This window comes from Mus musculus, chromosome 2 (genome assembly GCF_000001635.26).
Source record: "Mus musculus strain C57BL/6J chromosome 2, GRCm38.p6 C57BL/6J".
In the NCBI taxonomy this organism is placed as follows: domain Eukaryota; kingdom Metazoa; phylum Chordata; class Mammalia; order Rodentia; family Muridae; genus Mus; species Mus musculus.
Genome location: NC_000068.7, coordinates 145,848,369 through 145,861,727, shown reverse-complemented (window position 1 = coordinate 145,861,727; position 13,359 = coordinate 145,848,369). Strand labels below are relative to the sequence as shown.

Here is a 13,359-nt window from a genome sequence, read left to right as displayed (position 1 = left end):
CCCACACTGCCTAATACAGACTCTGTAGGATGAAAACCAACAGGGAGGTCCACTTGAGGCTGGACAGGAACAAGGTCCCTGAGGGTTGGTCTGTGTTCTTTTCTCTGGGTTGGGGGGCTTGGACACAGGTGTGCTCCCCCCACCTCGCCCCTAGTCTTCATACTCCTAGCATATGCTACAAAACAAAAGCACCCACAACCTCTGGAAAGACAGTGAAAAATACTGTCAGTAAGCATGCAGGTTACAGAAGGACGCACAGCCAGAAAATGCTCAACAGATGTGTCACACGCATAGAGCAAGAGCAGGCAGCAACTGGGACCTTTCAAAGTGGTACAACCCCCACCCCTGGATAGAATCCTTCTGCAGTTCTAAACATCTGAAGCTTGGTGTGTAGCATCTGCCTAAAAAAGGGAGATCTTTCCATTCAATTCAGATGGGAGAGTGTGTCATTTGGAACTCCAGGTTAAACTTCATCCCAGACAACTAACAGGACACACCGGCTGACAAGGGTTACAGTACATTTTATGCCTGAAATGGGTAGAAGGGCACTTACCAATTTGGTCTTCTGGGATCAGTGACTCAATAGGGGGGTCCAGTTCAGAGCTCTGAGACAAATAGTTCTTGACCTGGGTCATAAACTGCCGGATGGTCTGCAGCATATCGGTGCTGGACACATGGCACTCCTTGTTCTCCTTCAGGAAGCTCACGTAGTCCTGCACCAAGCACCCAAAATAGGTGCATTTGTCCCGGGACAGCTCGGCGATCCTGCGGACCATCCGCTTCTCAGGGGTCATGAAGGAGCTGAACACCCCGCTCATCTTTCGCAACTGGGACTTGACAAGCTTGGGCAGCACAAAAGAGCTGTTCCTCTTCTTTTTGGACTTGATGGGAGGTGCCATGGTCTCTTGGTCACTCTCCCCTTCGTAGTCCTCCAGGCTGCTGGTGGTGTCAGCCTCGTACCCATACAGAGGCATGCTCCGGTCGAACTCCAGCGAGTCGGAGGAGGAAGTGGAAAGGCTCATGTCGCTCAGCCTCTGCCTGGCTCCATGGCACGGTGGTGGCTGTGATTCAGAGCCGGGCGGCGGCGCCCTTGTGCAATCCCCGGGGGCGTCCCTAGGCGGGGCTCCACCTGCGTGCCCAGCTGTGCCCATCTCTAACTCCAGCTCTAGCTCGGGCTCCGGCTCCGACCTCCGGCTGGGCCGGCGGGCAGTCAAGGTCTTGGCGCTGCTTTCTGCTTCCAAAAAAGAAGCCTGCTTCTTCAGCCGGGGTGGAGGGATGGGAGTTGGTTTTGTTCCAAGCAGAGCTACGTTCCCATGTTTGCTATGGTTGACTGTTTCTGGCATGCTCGTCTGGGGTTCAGTCCTGGATAGCCCAGGGCTTGTGTGCAGACTATTAATAGCGGGTGGCGGGGGCCTGGGTGGGGGGGACCGAGGTCTCTCGGTGCCATTCGCGTTGGGAGTCCTTGTGCTCGGCCGCTTTGGGCCTGTGCTGAGGTCCTGGCTGTGCACTTTCAAGAAAAGAGGATTAATAAAACACAAGGCTCCGTTGGTCTGGCTGCACTCCAGCTCCGAAGGCGTCCTGGTTTTTATAGAATGCACTCCATTTATAAGGCAGAGCTGACGCAAGGAGGCAGGGCAGATGCCGGCTGAGGGAAGAGGCCTATGGGGAGGTGGGGAGTTCAGGGGTTTGTTGTCTGCCGAGGAGCTCCAAAAATCTGTAAGTCATTATCAGCAAAGACAAGAATGTAAATATAGTGCACTCGGGACATTCCTACACACACACACACACACACACACACACACACACACACACACACTGTGGGGCAACAGGGGCTTAACTTGGGGTCTGCTTTTTTCCTTTGATCCTCTCCGCCCCCCTTTCCCTTACTGGAAAGGGCATGAAGGCAGCTATGGGTTCACAGGGAGACGCCACCAGGGGCCTCTCACCTTCAAAGCCTTTGAGAAAGGTTGGCTGAGCCAACAGGCAGCTCCAGCCCAGCCCTTCACACAGGTAAGAAGGACAAAGAAAACTGGAATGAGTCCAGGATAAGCTCGTAAAAGACACGGAACTACTGAGCCTGTGCTTTTCAAAATCCCACTTAGCCTAGAGAGCAACGCCACCCTTTCCAATCTACTTCTCCCGGGTGCCCTCCAAGGAGGAGGCGGCCAGCCAAGGAATCCATCTGGCCTCCAAGTTCCCCTTTATGAGGTAGGACCAGCAGCTGGGCCTGGGGGATATTACACAACCTACTTGTGGTTTTACAGATTCAGCATTAAAACCCAACAAAGAGGGAAAACGGCATTCAAGGGTCCCATCCCTACAGGGGGTAGACTAGGGATACAGAGTGAGTGTGTGTGTCTGTGTGTGTGTGTGTTCATATTAGGTTCTAGACATCAAACACTGTGTAGTCTGATTGTCAACCTATCCAAAAACCAAAGTCCTAAAATCTTAAAAAGAATTCTCTTTCCATCTAGGAGGAAAATATTTTAACTAAAGTTAAACTCATACTGATTCTGCCAGAGCATTGGGGTAAAGTCAAACCAGGTGAACTGTGTGTATTGTCAGCCACTGTGTGGTAGAATCTTGCTGTGGGGTGGGGGTGGGGCGACTAGCAGAAGCAGACTTACAGTGAGTCCCACCTGCCTGAGTAAGGACCTTAGGTAGGATGAGGGACATGGCCCACAGCAGTGTGTGTGTGTGTGTGTGTGTGTGTGTGTGTGTGTGTGTGTGTGTGTGTGTATAGCTGATTAAGAGGGGAAGAGACAGGTGTCATTAAGAGATCTTCATCCTTACTCTCCTCACAGCACCAGAGTAGCAGAGGTGCCTCTGTACCACTGAGGATAAAAGCCCCACACTGCACCTCTCTTTCCCTTAGTGCTGCCTTTCCCCAGAAAGACGCCACAGGAAGGGAAGGCTCTGGCATCTCAAACAGGCTTATGCTGAGCTCACTACTTCTGGGGAGCCCTGCTAGTTTGATGAGAGGAGATTTAGGGGTTACCGAGGCACACTTAGCTCCAGTATTTGAGAGTCGGATGGGCATTGGGTAATGAATCCTAGAAAATGTGACTCAGGGACCTCATGGTTCCATGAGCTGCATTTTGTTATGGAAGTGAGATTCTTACAAGTGTTTTTGATGTAGCATGGGGCCACAAGGGATTCATTTTAAGATAGAGCCATGCACGGACACCCACTTACTTAGTCCCAGTTGGGCTAGTTCTTCAAGCTGAGACTCCGTCTTGGCTGTTGAAATGGCATAAGGCAGCTTCAAGGTGAATGGCAAAACGTCCCTGTTGCAAGCAAAATGGAGAGAGAGAAGGTTTGTAATTACTTGGCTGGTGACTCTCTCTTACATTATTATTATTATTATTTTTTTACTCTGGAAATGTTTCATCTTAAACCGTCGAAAACATCTCAAGTGGACACCATACCACACGCAACCAGACCTTCTCTCTTTTTGGTGACTCTCATCTGATTTATCCCACTGTGGGACAGGCCGAGACACAAGGCTGCTTGATTGAATCTGTGCCAATGATCAAGTCTCCCTGATGGGTAGCATTAGGGGTGCAGAGTTCAATATCAGAATGATTATGCTGGCAATCTCATCACTCCTGCAATGCAGGGTGACCCGCTTGGCGAGATGCCAACCCTCGTGTTGCACTCTTCCTCTCTAGACAGGGACATTCGATCATCAATCCCCATCACCTTACAGGCAGCAGGCGCTCAGCAAGTGAGTATCTGCTGGCAAGGAAGTATCGAATGCAGTTTCACTGTGCCACATTCCAACTGGAGATCACTCGTGTGACCTCTGTGTGCTGGAAATGAAAGTCTCTACTGTGTTTTACAGCTGATGTGCTCTAACTTGGATGTACACATACATAGGTCTCGGGGGGCGGGGGGTGTCAGTCTAGTCATATTACAAATTGCATACTTAGATTCAGGCAATATGGGTGGGACTCCCAGGTCATGGATGTCACTTGCCATTGGATCAACCTTCGAAGGTAAGTTTCAGGTGCCTCATGTCAACAACCATCAAAGATCATGGCACCATGTGCTGATGTGCCATATGCAGAGGGGACCCAGAGAGTGACAAGCCTAATAGGAAAGCACCAAGCCGACAACAGGATCCTGCCATGGTCAGGGCATAAAGTCTTCAGGAGCAAATGCATGGGCCATGGTATGTTTCTCAGACAGGGGAGAGGCAGATGGAAGAAACAGCTGCTCATTTTCATCTGCAAGGCTGAGAACCAAGCTCTTAGAACTCATAAGGTTAACACAGGTGTCAGCACAAGCCCCTGTCCAGGTGAATGTCATATTCAAAGACAACAGTGACCCAAACAAAAAGGTGTTATTTATTTATTTATTGATAGTGTTGTTAGACTTATAAAAATTAATTATCTACTCCTTCACTCCACAAATGTTTATTATCAGCTAGGAGAAACAGACATTGTTCTGGGCTAGGAAGAAAACACACGTCCCTGCCAGAGGAGAGAACCAAGACAATGAACACTACCAGGATATAAACAAGTAAGCTATGTACAGAATTTATGGGAAGGGCCACAGACCATGGGAAAACATGTGTGAAGGGGAAACAGACTGCTTGAAGCCAGGTGTTAGGAGGCACGCTTGCAGCACTGTGTATGACAAGGAGGCTTAAGCAGGAGGATCAGAAGTTCCAGGCCAGCTGGAATTTGCCACACAGCAAATTCCAGAACAGCCTGCCTCAAAAATAAAATAAATAAAAATAAAAATATAAGAGGGCCAGCCAGTGAGATGGCCTAGTGAATAAAGGTTGTTGCTATGCCAACCTGGACACCCGAGCTTGATCCAAAAAACCCATGGAAAGATGAATGGAGAGACCTGAGTCCAAGAGTTGTGCTCTGGCATCCGGCATCCACATGCACGCCATGGCACCAGCAACCCCCCCTCTCCCCACTCACCCTTTAAAAAAGAAATTAAGCCAATAAAGAAAAAAGAGTATTTGAAAGCAATTGGAACCTAGGCCAAGATTTCTAAATAGTTAATTCAGATTTTATGTAATATACATATATATATACATATATACACACATACCCACACAGTCTGGGGGAGAAAGGGGGTCTCAAGAAATGACCAGTAGTTAAAGCACTTGCCTCACAAGTTTGAGGACCGGAATTTAGAACCTTTAAACCTATGTAAGTGTCAGGCGGGTAGATGACCCCTGTAACACAGCCTCATAAAGCAGAGGTAAGGAACTTCCAGAGCAAGCTGCCTAGTGAGAATAGCCATAGTGCTGAGCTCTGGCTTTGGCTGAGAGACCCTGCCTCAGTGAGTAAGGTGGATGTTCCACTGAGGGTGATTCCTGCAATAGCACATATATGCATGTGTGCCCTGCCCACATGCACCCACACACATGCACAATGCATACACGCCACACACACAAGCAGGAGAAGATGTATCCAGTGAGTAAATCACACAGGGAAGACAATTCCAGGGAGTGGGAACAGTTGGTGAACAGGGCCTGGGATGGGGAGGGCCTGCTACATGGAGAACAGCAGCAAGTGGGTCACTGTGGCAGGCACGGAGTTAGTGAGCGATAGAAACGGAAGCTCCCGCCTCTTATTTTGTCATCAAAACCATGCCTTGCAAGTTTCTGTTGAAGAGAATCACACACCAGATCATCCTGTTGTTTATGGTGAGATTAGGCAACACCGTGGAATGAACTAGATCAAATCTGGGCGGCTGGAAAAATCTTGGAACGCTTAAAGCTGTTGACAGTCAATTACAAAGCTGCAGAGTCCATGAAAATAACAAAGCAAGGGTGTTCTAACACCCGATTGTGTCACCCAAACTCTACCATGCTCTACTCCGATGTCAGGAGGCTGCTTCTCCAGCCCTGATTGACTCCTGCTTCCATGAGGCCTTTACACCTGACCTGAGATTGTGAACAGTTTCTTCAGTGTCCTGTTGGGGCAGTGACCCTGGCTCTAACCTGAAGTGGAGATCAATGAGAACTAGAATCTTGTAACATGAAAGTATATCGCAAACACGTGTTTGTAAAAACCTCACTCAGTCCATTCAAATCTACTTTCTTTATGCAATGCAGAGAAAAGTAACGTGTAACAAAACCAGCCTATGTTTATTTTAAGCTTTTCCCTAGCTCAGCATGCTGCCTGGAGTCTAAACATCATCTGACGGCTTGGGTTTTCTTAATGACATAGGACAGGAAGCTATACCTGGCTTTTGTTAATAGACGGTTGTAGGTTTTGACTTATTTAGACAATTAGATGTTGTACATGAGCCATCTTACACTGGAGTACCCAGCATCTTAACACTCACCCATGACACACACGCATGACACCCCTCCACACACACACTTCTTTCTTATCTCCACCTCATTTAAAAAACAAAGGAGCCCCGATGTTAAAGTTTGCACATAACAAAACAGAACCAACATCTTACATACAGAACTTTCTCCCAAGAGTTCCAGTACACGCACAATCTAGATTTATTTTATCTTTGCTCTGTATGTTTTGTTTCTAAAGAAAGAGAAACTAATATTATTCAGCAGCATTCTATATCTGCTAGTTTTGTTTCTTCTTTAGATTTGCTTCTTTCCCTTATGAGTTTTTGCCTGCATGTATATCTTGCCAAATGTATGCCCAGTGCCCTTAGAGACCAGAAAGGTATGTCGGATTCCCTGGGACTGGAGTGACAGCTGTGATCCAAGAATCAAATACCAGTCCTCTAGCACACCAGCCAGCGCTCTTACCACTGCCCCACCCCAGCAATTTCTACAGCAGCTCAGAGCTGCTGGGTTCTGATTATATGATGGTAAGAAAGCACCTCACTCTTATAGTTCTAATTCACAAGGCTGCCAGGAGGGCAAGGGATAATGTGCCTGTTGTGCCTGGCACAAATATGCAAGACATAAGCTATTATTTCAATATTAGAAGTACGGTCCTAACCGGGAGGTGGTGGCGCACACCTTTAATCTCAGCACTTGGGAGGCAGAGGCAGGCGGATTTCTGAGTTGGAGGCCAGCCTGGTCTACAGAGTCAGTTCCAGGACAGCCAAGGCTACACAGAGAAACCCTGTCTCGAAAAACAACAACAACCACCACCACAACAACAACAAAAACAGAAGTACGGTCCAAGCCCAGTAGCAATATCAGTATCACCTGGGGGCTTACTGGACATGCAGAATGTGGCACAGCCCAGACCTTTTGAGACCCTCTTAACAGAGTTACAATTGATGCTGGGGTACAATTGAGTGTGAGAGGCAGTTGTTTCTCTGTACTGTGCTGGCAATGTCCCAGCTGCTGATGGGTGGCAGTCACTACTTCTTTTCTCAACTGTCCTTTCCATTGAGCTCATCCAACACTGCAAGTTGGGTGCCCACTCACTGTGGATTCTTTTGTCCGTGCACACCAGACACGTTCTGTGTGGGAACCCACCATGATGAATTCCCTACTGGCAACTAGGTAGGAAACTTCAGAAATACTTTGGAAAGACTGGATCCTGTTGGGCTGGAGAGATGGCTCAGCAGTTAGGAGCACTGACTGCTCTTCTCAAGATCCTGAGTTTACATGCAACCACATGGTGGCTCACAACCATCTGTAATAGGATCTGATGCCCTCTTCTGGTGTGTCTGAAGATAGCTACAGCGTACTTAGATATAATAATAAATAAATCTTTGGGCCGGAGCGAGCAGGGCTGGAACGAGCGGGGCCGGCCAGAGTGAGCAGAGGTCCTGAATTCAATTTCCAGCAACCATAGGATTGCTTACAACCATCTGTACAGCTGCGGGTATACTCATATACATAAAACAAATAAATCTTAAGAAAATACTTTAAGACTGGATCCTGTCAACCACTGATGACCAAGCATGTCAGTAAGGAACATTAGAGAAGTAATGGAAGCTAAGGAGAAATGACTCTCAGGCCCCTTTACCTACAAATGTTGGCGCTGGATTCTTCTGTAAGCACCTCAAGTGTGTAGTGTGCTTAGTAATTTGCCAATGGCCTTCCTTTACTTTACGAATTTTAATCACCAGCCTGCCTGGCTACTCTAGCAGGTACTGTGGCCTGCTTCTAAGTATAGAGGACAGAGACGGGATCTACTCTCTGTGGCTGCCAAATATTTGTGGGTGTAAGGCTCTTTCCCCAACAGCAGCACAATTACTGGAAGGCAAAGTTGGAAGGAGAGTTGACAGCCAGCCTCACCTCTGGCTGACATGCCAGCACCGACAACCTCTCTAACCTGGGTGGCTTGAGACCAGATGGGGTGTGGTCTCCTGGGGTGGGGGTGGCTGAGGGAAGGGGTGGGTGCTGCTGGGGCTATGTCTTTGGGTAACATGTTTCCTTTAAACCTTTTAGAGACAGAAATTGCAATCATCATAGCATCGGGTTGCTATTGGTTTTAGTTATGCAGCGCTTAAGGAAGCTGGAGAATTTCAGTGCTTGAGATAATATACCTCACAACTGTTTAAAGGTTTTGTTTGCTTTTCGCACAATTTTAATATAATCCTGAATGGTCAGGATATAAATACATTAATAATACCATACTCTTGTTCTAAACTTTGACCCCAAAGCTTCGTATTTGCATAAAGCAGCTCCAGTTTGTGGTTTGTGTGATACCCAGCACTGCAACTGCAACACACATCGCCCTGCATATATGTTTAATCCCAGCACTTGGGAGGCAGAGGCGGGCAGATTTCTGAGTTCGAGGCCAGCCTGGTCTACAAAGTGAGTTCCAGGACAGCCAGGGCTACACAGAGAACCCCTGTCTCAAAAAAAAACCAAACCAAACCAAAACAAAACAAAAGTGTGCATTAAGTACGAATATATTTAGCTGAGTTTTAAAATGCCGAAGAAAGAGAAGTGGTGTAGTGTTCAGCTAGGCAATGTCTTCATTCTCTTAATTGAAAAAGACGTGTTATGAGCAGTTGTCCCTCAGATGTTTAGGAGTGAAGCACACAGGTCCCAGGAACTGTGACCCTACCCTGGAGCGTCCCTTTGGGAGAGCTCCCCACGCAGGCACTGTCCATCCTGGGAGCTGCCCTCATTTCCTTCCTGCTAGTGAGCAGGGCTAGGGTCTCCTCAGGAGATGCCTGCTCTTCCTCAGGCTATTCACTGGGCAGCTTCAGCTAGCCCAAGAGCTTAGTTGTTATGCTGGGCAGAGAAAATCAACAGGATGATGGATGCCAAACAATCTAATCCTTAAGTTAAAATAAACTGGGCCAAACCAAAATGACTCTCCAGGCTCAGTGAGACAGCCGTGAGTCGTGAGCTCTGAAAAGATAGTTCCCTGTCATTACTGCAAGTGAGCAAACAGAAAAGCTACAGAAGCCAGGCCGGGCTCTGCCTGGGTTAAAACAGGCAAGGACCAGTCTGAAGAACTGGCTCGACCATTAAGAGCACACTTACTGCTTTCACAGAGGACCTGGGCTCTATTCCTAGTACCCGTATGGTGGCTCACGACCATCCATAACTCGAGTTCCAGGGGATCTGACGCCCTCTTCTGACCTCTGTGGGTACCAGGTGTGAGTGTAGTGCACAGACATGCATTCAGGCAAATACTCACATGCATAAAATAAAATAAAAACTTGAAAGGAAAGAAAGAAGAAAGGAAGGAAGGGAGGGAGGGAGGGAGGGAGGAAGGGAAGAAAGCAGGCAAGGCCACCTTCTGCAGGCAGCAAGAGTTTCTTTGATTAATCACTGCGAGAACACTGGCTTCACTTGGCTGTTTTTATGTTTTGCTCTTTGGCATTGCTAAGGATCAAACCCGGTGTCTCAGGCTTTGTAAGCAAACGCTTTACCAGTCAGCTACAACCTCTGGCACAAGAACACTGACTTTGAAAAGCTGTTATGTGTGTCAAGAAAAGAATAATAATGGAAACCTACCACTCACATCCTTTCAGCCCTGGAAAGGGTGTGAGCGCCCAGGTGGCCTGAAGAAGACATGCAGGATTTATGGGTTGGTTTAAAGAATCCATACTTGAGAATGGGCTCTGTCCCCTGGAGTTTTCAAAAACACTATTGGAGACCTTGATAAGTTACAGGTTTGTGTACTCATTCTCTCTCTCTCTCTCTCTCTCTCTCTCTCTCTCTCTCTCTCTTTCTCTCTCTCTCTCTCTCACACACACACACACACACACCTTGCCCCTGCTGTGTTCTTATGGATGCGTGTTTATACAGGTAGGTACATCAGTATGTGGGTATGTGTTTATGTATTGTGTGGGCATGTCTCCTGGTAAATGGGTCTAGCCATCAGAAGTCATGGGGCCAGCTTGAAGAAAAAAACATGTTAATGAGAATTTGCATCTGGAGGGCCAGGCAGCTGTTTCCATCTTAAGCTTAATACCGGAATGGGGTGAACACCTTAAGTGTCAAATCCTTCCCTGACACCTCGTAGGTGACCAGCCTTCTCCAGACAAATGTCTAGACGGTATCATACATCGAGCGGGTCCTTCAAGTCAGGAGATGCTTAGAATCCTTACCTGCTGATGCAGTAGAAGGCAATAAGCCGGAATAAATCTGCAAAGCTGATTCCTGAGCCTTCCAGGGAAAAGGCTAGAAAAAAAGAGAGAGAGATTCCAGAAGGTGGCTGGATCTTCCTGAGTGTGTCTGGGAAGGAAGGGCATCTAACACAACATATGTAGGCCTGTCTCCACCCTCTTAGACTACTGTGCAGCTTATCCAAACCAGCTGTGAGGGGGTTGTCTGACAGCCAGACCCAGTTTTAAACAGCCAGGAGGCCGAGGGCGGTCTCCCTGACTCACTCTCAGCACACGCTCCGTGCATGGTAAACATTCCCTTGCACAACAACCTTTGTTTTGAAGTTCAGAGCACAGAGTTGGGCAGGGGCAAGGGCTCATCTGGCTGTATTGTGAAGCCATCAACACTCAGCAGTAGTGGGTTAAAGGTCCACCCACCCCAACCTTTCTTCTTAGATCATGGACCTTCAGTGCCATACTCCCTCTGGTAAGTCAGGAGCCCTCTCATGTAGGCACAAGGCAGAGGGACGTGAACCAGGAGGTCGGTTTAAGATTTCTAGAAATCAGTTCTGAGAAACATTCTATATAAAGATTTGCAAGTCCGGGCCCCTTGCCTGGCCCCATCACACAAGCTCCCAAATAAAATATGCTTTCCGACAAGGTGCTGTTGCCTCATGTATGGCTCCCAGACGGTGGAGGCAGGGGTGGCTTGGTTTCTAATCCTCACACCTTGGCCAACCACCTCCATCTCACTTGTGAAATAAACAGGAACAGTTCCCTGCCAGTCAGAAGGATGACAGTAGAATAGAATGTGTATTTAATGAAATATCTTACGTGAAAGAAATATACATGAATATATTTCTGGAAGTGTCCAGAAATAATGCTAAAATATCTGTTATTGTAGTAAGCCCTTCTCCCATCCCAATTTGTATAGGATATAGGCTAGCAGGGTAGATATCATTATCTTGGGACTTGGGCCTGCAGTAAGCCATGGTGGATAGGATAAGACTTTGTACAAACTAGCCCTTTCAGTCACTTGTAAGTCCCTTGGGGAGGATTAGAGCGGATGACTGAAGTCTTAGAATCCGATGGAGGAAAAAAATAAAAAGCAAAACTTCTGGCTTCAGGAAACTCAATAAACAGGGGTGGGGGTGGGGCCCGAGGTTTCCTGACAACAGTGTGCTTCAGAGGGAAGGAAGTGGTTTCTTTGTCGTGGGGAACTTTGGGAATTGCAAGGGATTTAAAAGCCAGGAGAACTTGTTGCTGGTTGGGCCAGCAACCTTTCAAAAGCTAACTCAGAATAACGGGGGTCAATTTAACGTAAATTCATTATTTATTAACTCACTGTACACCCACTGTCTTTAAAATGGCTGTGGGTCTAAATCGTGCTGTCAGATTATCTCTGACATTCAATCTGTATTTAATCGTTCCCCAGGTTCAGCCTGCCCCAGGAGTCCTGTTTCCCAGTCACCCTTGACTGTGTGAGTTCCTGGTTGAACCAGAAGCAGACCATGTATGCAGGCAGGGGTTTCCTGTGCCAGAAATGTCACGTCCATGGATCCTATGTCAGGCTATTATTGGCTTAAGGAGACTGGACACGAGGGTACAGTAATCTCATGCCTGCCAGTCAATTAGCCTCAGCACCTTCAAATACAGGGACCAAGCCACGCTCCATCCTTGGGGCTCCCCAATTCTCCTGGCCTTCACCCCTCAGCTCGCTAACCTAGAATTTTCAGATCTCCCCACTCTGTTGTGCAGATTCATTTCCTGACCCTTTCTTGGAGACTGGCAGTACCTCAGAACTGTGTGTTCCCTCTTTTATTTAAAACTTGGCCTCTCGAAACTCCACATTTTCAATGACCAGAAAGTAGACAACAGAAAGAAAACCTAACAGTGCAAAGCAACAAGTCTCGGCAGATCTCCAGCTCGTCATCTGCCCATGGGGCTGGATTCATCTTGATGAACTGCCTTTCATAGAAGACTGAACAGTGGCTACCTGGAGGGAACTTGTGTGCTCGAGGCTCATTTAGTCATGAAGATGTGTAGATACATGTTTTGGCTTTAGACCTTGTAAAGAGGGCTCTGTAGCTGCAGGTGCCCTATGGTTTAGTCATCAGTAAACCTGGGCACCCAATCTACACTGTACCCAACAGGGGACAGGGCAAGAAAGTCTACACTCAGCCCCTATCATGTGCCAAGCCTTAGGGTGCACACAATCTGCATGGGTTGTTTAACTGGCCTATGACTTGCTCTGAGGTTAACATCATCTCACTGTGGGGATGGGAAAGGCAAAGCTAAAGGCCAGGACTAGACACATCTGTCTGCATCAAAGTCCAGGCTCCCTCCCGTCAGCTCTGCCCTCACTATCTGGCACTTACTGTAGGTGCTTTCCTTTATAGTAAACTCTTTGAGAGGTGCTCCAAATTCACAGGGCAGGCGAAGGGAGAGGACTTTCTTCTGCATTTTGGAGGATTTCCGAACCAAAAAGATCTAGGAGAAGGAAAACAAAACACATGTTAAGAAGATTGAAACCCGGGTGCATGCTTTTTCCTATATATGATACCCCGTGAATAAAACATTTCCCATAGACAGCTCGGTGCAGGACACTCTACAGAGAAAGTTCCGAGCTTACTGAACACACTTCACTTTCAAAAGGGGCTTAGGGGCCGTAGAGGTGGCTCAGTGGTCAAGAACACTGGCTACCCTTCCAGAAGACCAGGGTTCAATTCCCAGTGCCCTCGTGGCAGCTCACAACTGCCTGTAACTCCAGTTTCAGAGGAGTGGACACCTTCACACAAACATAGATGCAGGCAAAACATCAATGCACATGAAATGAAAATAACGTATTCAAAAGGGGCTTAGAGGAACCCTGTTTTCACTCTGACC

General features: G+C 47.6%; 1 protein-coding gene across 5 annotated transcripts in view; it reads right to left on the bottom strand.

The window, feature by feature from the left end:
* The window catches only part of Rin2 (Ras and Rab interactor 2), a 115,890-nt gene that overhangs the window by 25,889 nt on the left and 76,642 nt on the right, over positions 1-13,359 (bottom strand). For all 5 annotated transcript variants that reach the window (XM_006500269.1, XM_006500270.3, XM_006500271.4 and 2 more), the window contains 4 exons: positions 12,852-12,963; positions 10,477-10,549; positions 3,196-3,287; positions 554-1,714 (listed from right to left, as the gene is read on the bottom strand). In XM_006500269.1, the coding sequence (XP_006500332.1) occupies positions 554-1,714; positions 3,196-3,287; positions 10,477-10,549; positions 12,852-12,963 (1,438 nt within the window). The remainder of the gene's footprint in view (positions 1-553; positions 1,715-3,195; positions 3,288-10,476; positions 10,550-12,851; positions 12,964-13,359) is intronic.